The sequence below is a fragment of the Musca domestica genome, unplaced genomic scaffold, assembly GCF_030504385.1.
Source record: "Musca domestica strain aabys unplaced genomic scaffold, Musca_domestica.polishedcontigs.V.1.1 2, whole genome shotgun sequence".
Taxonomy (NCBI): Eukaryota; Metazoa; Arthropoda; class Insecta; order Diptera; family Muscidae; genus Musca; species Musca domestica.
In genome coordinates this window covers 21,558,734-21,574,865 of record NW_026712249.1, presented here as the reverse complement: position 1 = coordinate 21,574,865, position 16,132 = coordinate 21,558,734, and the positions used below count along the sequence as shown (strand labels likewise).

At 35.4% G+C, this 16,132-nt stretch overlaps 1 protein-coding gene across 1 annotated transcript in view; it reads right to left on the bottom strand.

The window, feature by feature from the left end:
- LOC101895038 (glutamate receptor-interacting protein 2) overlaps positions 1–16,132 on the bottom strand; it is a 114,467-nt gene that overhangs the window by 36,410 nt on the left and 61,925 nt on the right. Inside the window, exon 2 of the mRNA XM_059121951.1 lies at positions 11,605–11,727. Coding sequence (XP_058977934.1) covers positions 11,605–11,727 — 123 coding nt within the window. The remainder of the gene's footprint in view (positions 1–11,604; positions 11,728–16,132) is intronic.

Genomic DNA, 16,132 nt, shown 5'->3' with positions numbered 1-16,132 from the left:
ACGACATTATTTACCGGAATTGTTTCGAATTTGGTATTTGATGTTCGTAGTGGATACTACAGCCTAAGACAGAAAATCGATATAATGGGATGTGTAAAAAATTAAGAGAATCGGTTGATATCGGTTTCTATATCGTTTTGGGTATTCAAAACTGTATCCCTTTCTGGAGGAGGTACCCAAAGGAATAGTCCGATCTCTACCTTCTTTATAACAGTTCTTGGATGGAAATATTGAGATGTGCCAAGTCTGAATGAAATCAGATAATAATTTCGCGTTTTTTGAGCTTCATCGGTGTTCAAAATGTTGATCCTTTGTGAAGGACGTACCAAAAGGAGTGGAACGATATATTCCATATTCACACCAGACCTTATGTTAATACAAATATTGTGATGTGGATAATCGGACTCTCACATCATATTTTATAAGAGATATAATTATTCAAAATGTTGACCCTTTATGGGGCAGGTACTTGATGGAGTGAACCGATATTGTCCATTATCGCACCTGGCCTAGCAGTGATATGCAAATATTAGGAGTTGTAAAGTTGAACCAAAATCGGATTATCATTTTTCATTTTTATTTGAAAATGTTTACATTTTGTGGGGGAGGTACGAGAAGAAGTCGACCACTATTGCCCATCACTGAACTCGATCTAAGTTTGACAAAAACTATTATGATGTACCAATTTTGGACCAAATCGGATACTCCCTTCTAGTGTAATTGTGTGCACCAGCCAGACAGACGGACGGAAGGCCGGACATCGCTAGATAGACTCTAAATGTCCTGAAACAGGTTTGGCCCAAAGAGACCTAGGATCTAAGCCGTTATTTCGATGAGGCACGTTTTTGCAGTATAAAATGATACATACCCTCTGTAGCCATATGGCAGGGGGTATAAAAACAGACAGGTCACATGTCTTCTTAAAAATATAAACTTCTAACAAGTTATGACTCAATCGATTCTCAGACTCTTTAATAGCACTGGATTACCAAAGCACCCTGTTCGTTTTCGTACTTGTATACATACGTTTTTTTCTTCTACAATATATCTTTAAACGAAATTGTGCCTCTGTACACATTTTCTGCCGCTTCGCAGCAAATGCTTGATTTAATTTGGCAATAAATCACATTTAGAGAAAATATTAATGTTCTAATAAAACATACAATTTTATTACATTTTTTTATTATTTATTAATATTGTTTTTTGTTTTATTTTTTATTTTTTTTTTTTTGTAGTTTTTTCTATGTGAATGGGTTCTAAATTGAATTTAAGATATCATCGTCATCGCAATAACCAAAAGAAATGGTTTTAAAACTGATTTATTACTTGGAATGGCATAGTTTTTAAATTATGTCATTTTAGCTTGGCAATGGTACTAGAGGCGCAAAACTGATTTCGAAACAACAAAACATTGTTGAAAATAAATATTGAATACCAGTACAAAATTTTAAAATGACCTAGGTTTGGGATGTATTTTTTTGGGAAATATATCAAATTTAAGAATACAGTAATGACAAAAATTAGGTTTTTCGCCAGTCAAATTGAATTTCAAATAACAAGGTACACGATAACAAGAAATCTCCAATACTATTTTTAGTGCAAGAAGATTTTTTTTTTTTGTTTTGGACCTAGAGATTTAATGTTCTTAAGGAATCAGCAAGTCCATACGACGATTTAAAATTCTGAAATTTATTAAGACATTGATCTGAAGAAATGATGATGAGGTACAGAATGAGTGTGCCAATATTCAGGGCATTTGGAGTCGATCTATCGATGTCTGTCCGTCTGCCCGTCCGTCTGTCTGGCTGGCTGGCCGAGGCGCACGATAACTCTCGAAGGGAGTATCCGATTTGGTCCGAACTTGGTACATTGTAATATTATTATCAAACTTAGATCGAGTTCGGAGATGTCAATATCGGTCCACTACTTTTGGTACCTTCACCACAAAAGATCGAAATTTTCAAAAAAGGATTTTGCTACAACTTTACAAATTCTAATATTTGCGTCAGTGCTAGGTCAGGTGTGAAAATGGATAATATCGATCCTCTCCACAGTACCTGCCCCAAAAAGGCCAACATTTTGAATAATTATAACTCCGATTGTCTTCAAATTACACACATCACAATATTTTTATTAACCCAAGGTCTAGTGTTAAGTTATATCGGTTCACTCCATCTGGTACCTCCCGCACAAAGTGTCAAAATGTCGAATATACATGAAGCTCATAAAACGCGAAGGTAACATGCGATTCCATTCAGACTTTGTATATCTCAAAATTTCTCTCAACTCAAGATCTGTTATAAAGATGGTAGAGATCGGACCATTCCTTCTGGTGCCTCCCCCACAAGGGGTCAAAGTTTTGAATAATCAAAACGATCATAAAATCTGAGATAAGCACCCGATTCTCTTCAAATTACACACATCTCATTATTTTTACCAACGCAATGTCTGCTGTGAAGATTGGCTATATCCCTCTATTTCTTGTGGTACTAACGCTGGATGTGCTGTGAAGATGGGATATACCGGTCTAGTCCTTCTGGTATCTCCCACACAAACGGTCACAATTTTGAATATCCATGAAGCTCATAAAAAGCGATATTAACAGCCGATTCCATTCGGACTTGGCACATCTCAAAATTTCCCTCAATTCACGATCTGTTACAAAGATGTTAGAGATCGGACCATTGTCTGGTGCCTCTACCATAAAGGGTTAAAATTTTGAATAACCAAAGCGATTATAAAATCCGAAATATGCATTCGGCTTTCTTAACATTTTATACATTCCATTATTGTTACCAACGCAATGTCTGCTGTGAAGATTGATTATATCCGTCTACTTCTTCTGGTACCTCCCCCACAAAGGGTCAAAATTTTGAATATCCATGAAGTACAAAAAACGCGAAATTAACATCCAATTCCATTCAGAGTTGGTACATCTCAAAATTTCCCTCAACTCACGATCTGTTACAAAGATGGTAGAGATCGTATCATTCCTTCTGCTACCTCCCCCACAAACGGTCACAGTTTTGCATAACCAAAACGATTACAAAATCCGAAATAAGTATCCGGTTTTCTTAATAATTTACACATTCCATTATTTTTACTAACACTGGATGTGCTGTGAAGATGGGATATACCGGTCCACTCCTTCTGGTACCTCCCCCACAAAGGGTCACAATTTAGAATACCCATGAAGCTCATAAAACGCGAAATTAACATCAGATTCCATTCGGACTTGGCACATCTCAAAATTTCCCTCAACTCACGGTCTGTTACAAAGATGGTAGGGATCAGACTATTGTTTCTGGTTCCTCCCCCACAAAGGGTCAAAGTTTTGAATAATCAAAACGATTATAAAATGCGAAATAAGCATCCGATTCTCTTCAAATTACACACATCTCATTATTTTTACCAACGCAATGTCTGCTGTGAAGATTGATTATATCCGTCTACTTCTTCTGGTAACTCCCCCACAAAGGGTCAAAATTTTGAATATCCATGAAGTACAGAAAACGATCAATCAATATTTCCATCAACACAAGATATTTTATAAAGATGGTAGGATCGGATCTTTCTTTCTGCTACCTCCCCCACAAACGGTCACAGTTTTGCATAACCAAAGCGATTACAAAATCCGAAATAAGTATCCGGTTTTCTTAATATTTTAGACATTCCATTATTTTTACTAACGCTGGATGTGCTGTGAAGATGGGATATACCGGTATAGTCCTTCTGGTACCTCCCACACAAACGGTCACAATTTTGAATATCCATGAAGCTCATAAAACGCGAAATTAACATCCGATTCCATTCTGACTTGGCACATCTTAAAATTTCCCTCAACTCACGATCTGTTACAAAGATGGCAGAGATCAGACCATTTTGTCTGGTGCCTCCCCCACAAAGAGTCAAAATTTTGAATTACCAAAACGATCATAAAATCCGAAATATTCATCTGGCTTTCTTAATATTTCACACATCCCATTATTTTTACAAACACTGGTTGTGCTGTGGAGATGGAATATACCGGTCTACTCCTTCTGGTACCTCCCCCACAAAGGGTCACAATTTTGAATATCCATGAAGCTCATAAAACGCGAAATTAACATCCGATTCCATTTAGACTTGATAGATCTTAACGTTTTCATTATTACAAGATATTTTATAAAGATGGTAGAGATCGGACCATTTCTTCTGGTACCTTCCCCATATAGGGTTTAAGATTTTGAAAAACGCTCCAAGAAAGCGAAATACAAATGTTTTTCCAGACACAAGATCTCTTGTGAAGATGATATAATATATCTGCAAACCTCTTTCTGGCATCTCACCCACAAAGGGTCACAATCTTCAATATTTTTTTCTGTTATAACCTACGAAGCAAGTCACCTGTTACAACTTCCTATATCTCAACCAGGAAGCTGAGATGAATATGAAATTTATAATTCCGCATAAAATTGGATATAAGTGTTCGATTTTCTTGTGATTTTGCCCATACCAATATATTTACCTGTATTAGATGAAGTATGAAAATGGAATACTTCGGTCGACTATATCTGATACCTCACGCACATTTTAACATTTTCTAAAAATTAACACATACCACATAAAAAATGAAGGAAGTAGTCGAAGTAATTCAAATCTGGCACGTCGCAATATTTATACCATATTTATTTGGGTCCGATACGAAATGGACAATATTGGCCCATTCCTTTGAAACCTACTCCATATAGGGTCAAAAAATTGTAAAATCTCTCCATAGAGTGTCAACTAATCGGAAAATCATAACAGAGGTCAAAATATATTTAAATAAGTGAACATAGGCTGAGGGAATACCTCTGTCGGCAAAGTCGATTGATACTTTACGGTGCAACTGTAATTTAGTAAAATTGAAAATTTGGGGGGGGAGGTGTGGTGGTGTCAAATAATTATATAATAACATCGACAAAAAATGCGAAAATCCGATAGCAACGACTATCACAGAAAATAGGCCGAATCCATAAGTCTATATGTTCTACTTGATGTCAATCCAGCCCTCTTCCTTATTTTTCGAATATAGAAATTAGTACCGTGCCAACAAGCAATGAATGAAGTGAAATAACGTTTCCGCCTTTTTTCTTTGGTAGAGTATCAATTTTCACCAAAAAAAAATATTCGTATATTTTGTAAGTTTTTTCAATGAAGTCGTCTATTTTAGACTGTGTTCTTTTGAGGTCGCTGCCAAAATGTTTCCTAACCAACAAAGAACGAACACGTTTTCCAAATGCTTAGAAAAAAGAAAAAACGAAAACAAAATTGGGCGCGAATGTATTTATGTTCAGTGAATCCCTTCATCCGTGATGAACTTTTCCTCTATGCGTAATGAATACGCTTCGGAGAGCTTTTTATTTCTCCGACATTTCCGTCAACGGTTTATGTCAAATGGTGTTGTTTTCATTTGGGTTTCTATTTTTTGGTTTTTCAACCATTGCGTCCATAAGTGAAAAACTATACGTTTTCTTTTTGGTTTCGTATGATTTCATGACGCAATTATGCGTATCTTTTTTTGAGTGTTTTTCATGTTTTCAAACACTTCAAATCTATAACAATTATGTAAATATATTTGTTGGCGTGTGTGTGTAAAAAGGCAGGAAAATTGAATTTTAAATATTATTAAAGTACTCTTTTTTTTGGAATATACTCAACACTTGCCTTATATCTCAGAAAAGTACTTCCGAATTTGTCCAGATGTACTTGAACAGAGGAAAAGGAAATACTGACTTATCATTTTCATATCTGGCCTATGTTCGTGACCTTGAGTTGCTCGATTTCAAAGAGGTTTATTAAAAGACCACATTCCTAACAAAAATGTTTTGTAATTAGTGTTAATGAAGACAATTTTCGGCGTTTTACTGTCAGAAAAACTATCTTAAAACTAAACCAGTAAAGAAAGTCTTAAAGTCGGGCGGGGCCGACTTTATGATACCCTACACCACTTTGCTAATTTAGTAGAGCTCCGCATAACAATTAAACGTTTTAATGGAAGAATTCAGCATACACACTATAATTATAATTATAATTATAATTTAAAGTTCAAAGGACTATATATGCCGAAGCATTTGTATCTTTTAAATTCGGACTTGTATTGCCCATTTGGTGCACAATTAATTTGAAATCGGATAAAGATATATATGGAAGCTATATCCAAATCGGAACCGATTTCAATAAAATTTGGCAAAGATATTTCTGAGCTGTATTTGATATATTTCCCTGAATATCGTTGTTATGGAGTGCGTATTACGGCCGTGGTTAACAAATATAACAAATCGGATGAACAGTATATATGGGAGCTATAGCTATATCTGAACCGATCTGCACCAAATTTGACATACTAGCTTCTAGACTCAATTCGGTCGTATGTGCCAAATTTCATCCCATTTGGGCAAATATTAGACGTTTGGTGCACAATCAAAGGTAAATCGGACGATGTTATATATGGGAGCTATATCCAAATCTGAACCGATCTCGATAAAATTTAGCAAATGTTTTTATGAGCTGTATTTGATATATTTCCGCAAATATTGTTGTTACAGAGTGCATATTATGGCTGCGGAGGACAAAAATAACAAATCGGATGAACAATATATATGGGAGCTATAGCTATATCTGAATCGATTTCGATCAAATTTGGCATACTTGTTTTCAGGTCCAATCTGATCGTACGAGCAAAATTCCATACTAGTCGGATTGATATTACACGTTTGGTGCACAATAAAAATCAAATCGGACGAAGATATATATGGGAGCTATATCTAAATTTTGACCGATTATCTCCAATTTCAATAGGGTTCGTCCTTGGACCAAACAAATGACTTGTGCAAAATTTAATCTGGATAGGGCAATAAATGCGAACTGTACTTTGTTTACAAAAATACATGGACAGACGGACGGACGGACATGCATAAATCGACTCAGAATGTGATTCTATGCAGATCATCAAAAGGAACTATGGGTCTATCTCGTTTCCTTTTGCCTGTTACAAACAAATGCACAAAGACATAATACCCTGACCACCTTGTGGTGTAGGGTATAATAATGGAATGGGTAGCACGTGTTTCATAGTCTCTATACATATATGCTTTTCATAATCGGCAGGGCTGGATTTTTGTGTACCCTCTTCCAAATAAAATCTTAAATTAGCTTGTTTTTTAAACATGGGCTATAAGCGAAGGGCTATTGGACCATATTTTTTTTTCAAAAATGAAGTACCAACTTCACATTAATGATGAATGCATTGCGCCGCCCGTAGATAATTAATAATTAATAAATAAGACTTGACACACAATGGAGAAATTTTAGGACCGTGTTATCTCTCGCACAACAAGTAAGTCACGATTTAACACCTTGCGATTTCTTCCTTTGGAACCACGGGAAAAATAAGGTCTAAGCCAACAGCATAGTGTCAGTTTTATATATCATATAAAGGAATTTTGAGGCTATCGAGGGCATAAGAAACCACTGCGATTTGGTTATTTCATATGACTACATATACGTTGGAAGAACCGATTTTTCTTTCAAATTTGTTCTTTACCAGATTTGTACTGCTGTACAATCCTTCTCCAATAATAGGAGGTTTAAATTTAAAAACAACATATGACCTTAGATAACTGTACTTTCCGATGTTGATGGGCTAGATGTATTTTTTCACCCAGTCCGCATTTAGGTTCTTAACGGATAGAAACCACCAAGAATATGTCCAAGTCTTACACTGTCAATCTAGTTTTGAAATACTAGACTTCTTTATTTTTTATACCCTCCACCATAGTATGGAGGGTATATTAAGTTCGTCATTCCGTTTGTAACACCTTAAAACATACATTTTAGATCCTGCAAGTATATGTATTCTTGATCAGCAAAAAAATCTATGTCGGCTTAACCATGTCCGACCGTCTGTCTGTCCGTCTGTCCATCTGTGGAAATTACTATAGCTTCCGAACGAATTGAAGTAGGTTGATAAATTTTAACTCAAATGTGTGTATGGTCTGCAGGGCTTTTGATATTGAAAATGAGCTATATAAGTTCACGTTTAGATATAGCCCCATATAAATGTATCTCCTTATATTCAATATTTTTGATGATATTAGCAACATTGTTCATCAGAATTTTTACAACTTTCGTAAAAAAAGTTCGTAATGGATTCTACAGCGTGTGACCGAAACTTGCCTATGCATGTCCTAGTCTTCGTATAGCCCCCACATAACTTTACCTCCCGATATTCGGTATTTTGATTTCTTAGCTGCATTATTCACCGTAATTGTTCCAAATTTGGTATTTGTACTTCGTAATGAATACTACAGCCTGTGACAGAAAATTGCATATACAGGTCCAGGTTTTCGTATAGCCCACGTATATCTGTACCTCCCTATATTCTGTATTTTGATATTATACCGGATTTTTTTTTTCAAATTTCGAATTTGAAGTTAGTATTAGTACGTATTAGCCTGAAAATTTCAAAATTCTTTTTCAAATGGTGGAGGGTATTCATAGTTCGACCTGGCCGAAGCTACTGTTTTTTTACTTGTTGTTATTTTGTTTGCTAGAACATTTATTGTTGTTAAACGATTTATAAAGGGCGATTTTTAAGAGCCATAGGAAAGATTTCCAAAAAGAAAAACAAATAAAGGGTTAGTCTGTGTAGACATGACTTTTAACATAGCACTACAAAAAATTGTCTAAATGCGTTAAATCGGACGATTTAAGGGGGAAATTGGCCGGTCCCGAACGAGAAATAAAATCGAACTCGACTCTCAATAAGTCCATTGATAATGCATCTATTAGGATTACGCTTTTCAATTTGTCAATATATTGGGAACATATAAAAAACCAGTAAAGAAAGTCTTAAAGTCGGGCGGGGCCGACTTTATGATACCCTACACCACTTTGCTAATTTAGGAGAGCTCCGCATAACAATTAAAAGTTTTTATGGGAGAATTCAATCATACACGCTATGATTATAATTATAACTTAAAGTTCAAAGGACTAAATATGCCGAAGCATTTGTATCTTTTAAATTCGGACTTGTATTGCCCATTTGGTGCACAATTAATTTGAAATCGGATAAAAATATATATGGGAGCTATATCCAAATCGGAATAATCGATAAAATTTGGCAAAGATATTTCTGAGCTGTATTTGATATATTTCCCTGAATATCGTTGTTACGGACGGCACATTACGGCTGTGGGTAACAAATATGACAAATCGGATGAAAAGTATATGTGGGAGCTATAGCTATATCTGAACCGATCTTCACCAAATTTGACATACTAGCTTCTAGACTCAATTTGGTCGTAAGTGCCAAATTTCATCCCATTTGGGCAAATATTAGACGTTTGGTGCACAATCCAAAGTAAATCGGACGAAGTTATATATGGGAGCTATATCCAACTCGGAACCGATCTCGATAAAATTTGGCAAATATATTTCTGAGCTGTATTTGATATATTTCCCTGAATATCGTTGTTACGGAGTGCATATTACGGCTGTGGGTAACAAATACCACAAATCGGATGAACAATTTATATGGGAGCTATAGTTATATCAGAACCGATCTTCACCAATTTTGACATACTAGCTTCTAGACTCAATTCGATCGTAAGTGCCACATTCCATCCCATTTGGGCAAATATTAGACGTTTGGTGCACAATAAAAAGTAAATCGAACGAAGTTATATATGGGAGATATAATAAAATCCGAACCAATCTCGATAAAATTTAACAAAGGTATTTCTGAGCTGTATTTGATATATTTCCCCAAATATTGTTGTTACAGAATACATATTACGGGTGCGGAGGACAAAAATAACAAATCGGATGAACAATATATATGGGAGCTATAGCTAAATCTGAACCGATTTCGATCAAATTTGGCATACTTATTTTCAGGTCCAATCTGATGGTAGGGGCAAAATTCCATACTATTCGGACTGATATTACACGTTTGGTGCACAATAAAAGGCAAATCGGATGAAGATATATATGAGAGCTATATCTAAATTTTTACCGATTATCTCCAATTTCAATAGGGTTCGTCCGCCAAACAAATGACTTGTGCAAAATTTCATCTGGATCGGGCAATAAATGCGAACTGTACTTTGTTTACAAAAATACATGGACAGACGGACGGACGGACAGACGGACGGACATGCATAAATCGACTCAGAATGTGATTCTCAAAAGGAACTATGGGTCTATCTCGTTTCCTTTTGTCTGTTACAAACAAATGCACAAAGACATAATACCCTGACCACCTTGTGGTGTAGGGTAAATAATAATTTTTTCCCCCAATTGTGGAGAGTATAAAAAATTTAACAGTTTTTTAAACCCTGCACCACATAGGATAATATGTCTTTGTGTAGTTGTTTGTAATATGGACTAGGAAGAGAGATAGACCCATAGTTCCTTTTTATGATCTTCATAGAATTTCTTTCTGAGTCGATTCATGCATGTCAGTCTGTCCATATATTTTTGTGAACAAAATGCAAGTCGCATTTATTATCCGATTGAGATAAAGTCTTCCAAACAATAATTGTTTGGCCCAAGGACGAACCCTATTGAAATTGGTGAGAATCGGTTGAAATGTAGATATAGCCCCCATAAATATCTTCAACCGATTTCGGGTTAATTGTGCACCAAATGAAAAATATCAGTCCAATTGATTTGAATTTTTGCATATCCGGCCGAATTCAGTCTAGAAGCAAGTATTGATGATATTAGCAACATTTTTCATCAGAGTTTTTACAAATTTCGTAAAAAAAAGTTCGTAATAGATTCTACAGCCTGTGACCGAAACATGCATATGCATGTCCAGGTCTTCGTATAGTCCCCACATATCTCTACCTCCCTATGTTCGGTATTTTGATTTTTTTAGCTGCATTATTTACCGAAATTGTTTCAAATTTGGTGAAAATTGGTTCAGATATAGTTATAGCTTCCATATGTTTGTTTCATCCAATTCGGTCTTTAAGTCCCTCACACTCGTAATATACACTCCACAACAATGATATTTGGTACCAGATATGAGATGCAGCCCAGAAATACCTTTGCCAAACTTTATCGCGATCAATTCGGATTGATTGTGCACCAAATGGCCAATATCAGTTCAAATCACCTGGCAGATCCGATCGAATTCAGTCTAGAAGCAAGTACAAAAAAATTGGTGAAAATCTATTCAGAATTGGATCTGCCTCCATCTGAAACAAAGTTATAACTGCTCTAGGCGGTATTATCTACTTCAAATAAATTCTTTTGTTACGGGAGCTCTACTAAATATGCAATATTTATTTATATGGCAATTTTTTGCCATTCAATTTTAAATATTTTAATGTTTTAGTCATATTTTCTAACGAATGCTTCGTATTAAATTTCTCAGTGGATAAAAATCATCGCTGCGCGGAATTTTCAAAATGACCCCTATATTTGTTTATAGTCTCCTTGAGGTATTTACGACGCATTTAAAACGTTATTTGACTATAGATTGGCATTTCACAGTACAATAAGGCAAGTTGGCTCTACCGTTTCAGTAAAATATATTGCATTAGAAATCATTAACAAAAAAATGTAACTCACCAGCTAATGTTATTCCCATGTTTGTTGTATTATCACGTGGCAATGTTATGGTGGCATATGTGGTGCCTCTTTCGGGTGCCAATCCCGAATCTTCCGATTGAGCTGGACTCATGGCACGATCAACTGGTTTCGCAAAACGTGTGCAAAATGAAATGAAACAAAAAGAAGAACACAAATACATAAACAATGGCGTAAAAATAAATGAATTTTTGGATATAATAACAAAATGGAAAAATGAATAAAATTAAAAACAGATAAATATTAGCAGTGATCAATGAAATAGAAGTTATTACAGAAAAAAAGGAGATATATTTAAAAATGTATAATTAGAACATAGCAAAAAAAAAACCATCTAATTTGAGTTAATTATATATGTGTCACATGTCAGAAAACGACATTAAATTGTACGATTTCCATGAAGAAAGTTTAATATTATTCTGCTAAACGGATTTGTTAATTATAGTGCAGATTTTTATGTGCCGATTTTTCCCCTCTTCCCCATAAACTAATTAAAACAAATTTTAATTTTCAATTACAGTATCTTCACAAACAATGTTTATTGCAAATGTTCACTAAACACCCCCACCTTCGATTTTTATTACAATCTTTCCCCTAAACAAACCCCTCCCACAATTCAATAAATTTTCCATTTATCCGCCTTGAAATTGATTTTCAAATATCCTTCCCTTAATTTCCAATTTTCTTGCTTGTTTGTGCAATGTTCCACCATTCATAATTACACAAGAGAAACAGCCATAAACATAGTTTTACTGCTTATCCAAGAAGGGAATCATGCTTGTTTTTTAAATTACAACCAAAACATCAACAAAGTTGGCGGAGGATTTATTTGTTTTCACTTTTCACACTTTTTACGAGGTGACAAAAAGGATATAAACTTTTCCACATCGATGGCCAAGTGAACCACATCAAAGTTGCCATGGAAGAAAACATTGTTGTTCTAATCTTTTATGGCGGTATTGCAGGAATATGGGTGGGGGGGATATTTCTAATTTTGTTTTAGAGAAGAAGAAACGGATAGCCCCAGCCGTATGGCTACAGTGGGTATATATAATTTGATACGCCCAAATGAGGCTCATCTAAATAACCGTTTTCGACCCTAAGCCTCTTTGGGGCAAATCCATTTCAGAACATTTGGAGTCGGTGTCCGACCGTCTTTTTGTCTGGCAGGCTAGTTGGTGTGCACAATATCTCTCGAAGGGAGTGTCCGATCTGGTCGAAACTCGACACATCGTAATATTATTATCAGACTTAGATCGAGTTCGAAGATGAGCTATATCTGTTTACTCCTTCTGGTACCTCCCCAACAAAAGATTATCATTTTGAAAGAAAATAATTTGCCTTATAAAGAAGAAAGCCTTAACCGAACTTGGCAAATCACAAAATTTTTATGCGTGCTAGATCAAGTGCGAAAATGGGCCATATCGGCCCTCTCTCTCAAGTACCTCACTCACTAAGGGACACCATTTGGCAAAATTATAACTCTTATAAAATTTGAAATAAGAGTCATATTGCCTTCAAATTTTACAGATACCAATATTTTTATTATGTTTTGAAATGGGACATATCGGTCCACTCCCCCACAAAGTGTCAGAATTTGGAAAAGCTATGAAGCTCGTTAATGACGAAATTAGCAACGGCATATCTTTATATTTCTATCAACACAATATTAAATGTAAAGATGAATTATATCGATCCACTCCTTCTAGTACCTCCCCAACAACGGGTTAGATTTTTGAATAATTATATCTCTCATAAAATGCGAGAAAGGCATCGATTCTCATCAAATTTCACGCATCTCAATATTTCTACAAACACAAGATATGTTCTGAAGAGGGTAGATATTCAACCATTCATTCATTTTCACATAACTGACCTAATAGATCAAGAAAATATCATCAAATTTTCTTCAAACTTTGCCAATCTGAATATTCGTATCAGCGCTAATGGACAAATGCAAAAATGGACAATATCGTCCCACTCCATCAAGTACCTCCCCAACCAAGGGTCAAATGTTGAAATTTTAAAGGACCGATTGTCCTCAAATTTCGCGTATCTAACATCACACAAAAGATCTGATATGAAGATGATATATATCGGGCCACTGCTTATGCTTCCTCTCCCACGAAGGGTAAAAATTTCGAAAAATAATATCTCAGAAAAGGCGAAATAATCAATCGATTATCTTCAAATTCCACAAATCCCAATATTTTCATTAACAAAACATCGGGTTGAAGATTAGATATATCGATAAACTTCTTCTGGCATCTCCCCCACGATGGGTCAAAATTTTGAATAAATGCTAAACAAGCACCTGATTCCTTCTAAACATCGCATATTCCAATATTTCTTCTAACACTAGATCTGATGTAAAGATGGTAGATTTCGGCCCACGGCCTCTGGTCCCACAAAAGGGTCTCAATTTTCAGTATTTATATATCTCATGACTTGCGAAACAAGCCAGCGATTCTTTCCAAACGTGGTATATCTAATATCTCTCTCAACAAGGGATCTGTTGTAAAAATAGGCCCATTCCACAAAAACTTTTTGATTATCATTTGTTCGCATAAAATTGGAAATAAATGTTCGAATTCCTTTAAATTTTGCTTATACCAATTTATATACATCATTTGATACCGTTTAAACGGGCCTAGTCGAAATAACGGTTTTAGACCCTAGGTCTCTTTGGACCAAATCCGTTTCAGAACACTTGGAGTCCATCTAGCGATGTCCGTCCGTCCGTCCGTCAGAAGGGAGTATCCGATTTGGTCCAAATTTGGTACATCGTTAAATTTTTTGTCATACTTAGATCGAGTTCGGATGGTCAATATCGGTCCACTCCTTCTGGTACCTCACCCACAAAAGGTCGAAATTTTAAAAAAATATATATATTTTTTACACCGAAAGAGAAACGATAATCCGATTTTGCTCCAACTTTGTAAATCATTATATTTGCGTAAGTGCTAGGGCAGGTGCAAAAATGGACAATATTGGTCCACTCCATCAAGTACATCCCCCACAAAGGGTCAAAATTTCAAATAATTACAACTCTTATAAAATGTTATATAAGAGTCCGATTGTCTTCAAATTTCACACATCCCAATATTTTTATAAACCCAAAATCTGGTGTCAAGATGGAATATATCGGTCTACTCCTTCTAGTACCTCACCCACAAAGGCTCAACATTTTGAATATCCACGATGCTCATAAAAAGCGAAATAACTTCCGATTCCATTCCAGATTTGGCCCATCTCAATATTTCCATCAACACAAGATCAGTTATACAGATGGTAGAGATTTGACCTCTTCTTCTGGTACCTCCCCACATAGAGTTTAAGATTTTAAATACTCAACGCTCAAAGAAACAAAGCATCAAACTCTCTTCAAATTTCACAGAAGTCTAAACACACTTAATTAATCGAACATTGGCTGAGGGTATACGTCTGTCGGTAGAACCGATTGATACATTTTAACTTGTTAATAAATATAAACGGATATGGGCTAAAGGTATACATCTGCCGGCAAAAGAAAATAGTGGATTGACCTACTTCTCGAAACTTCCCCCATAAAGGGTCAACAATTTGAATAATCCAGGCCCAAGACCGGGGGGTAAACATCTGTCGGCAGAACCGACTGATATTATTTAACTAGTTACTTCAGGGTTAAATCTGGACATAAATATTAGGAGATCCTTAACGCCTTCTGGGTAAATTTTTAAATTTTTGGCCTAGAAAAATTGCCCTAACGTATAGCCCCGAAAAATATTTCGAACATCCTTATGACCGTTTAGGGTCTTTTAGGAGCAATTGTTTGGAGTTATATATATTAAATGGGAATTTCTACTTTTTTATTTGTTTTTTTTTTTTTTTTTTTTTTCAACAAAATATTTTTAGAAAATTCAAATTTGCCACAACAACTTTTCAAATTAGTCATGTAACTGCAAAAATTCTGTGTAACATAATTTAATTTCTTAATTTATTCAACACCCGCTACTGTTTACATAAAATTATATTGAAACTGGCGAAACGAATGAAAAAAAAAAACAAGCGCCAGAGCCGCAAAAATGCACAACATCAAAGTGAAATGCAGAAATCTAGGCAGCCGCCGTATTCACGCATTCATATGCACCGTAGTTTTCATTGTACATCAAATGACCAGACGGTCATACGAATGTGCAACGTGCCTGGCATTATGTCGACTTAGTTCTTTTTTTCGCCAATTTGCATGGTACACTTTTCCATTAAATCAAAAATGTTGTAGACTTTTTATTTTCTCTTTTTTTGGTTTTACTACAACTGCTGCAACGCTTTTTTTCTCTCCACAACGACTCTTAACAGCACACACATTCATAAGGCACAACTACACACACACACATTACACGACCAATTTCTGTTGTTACTACTTTAATTTACATGAAGATCTTTTTTAGCAGATAGCCAAAAATATATCAGATAGTCACAATGACCAACTCCATACATCCCACATTCAAGAGGTATGCGGTGGCTGGCT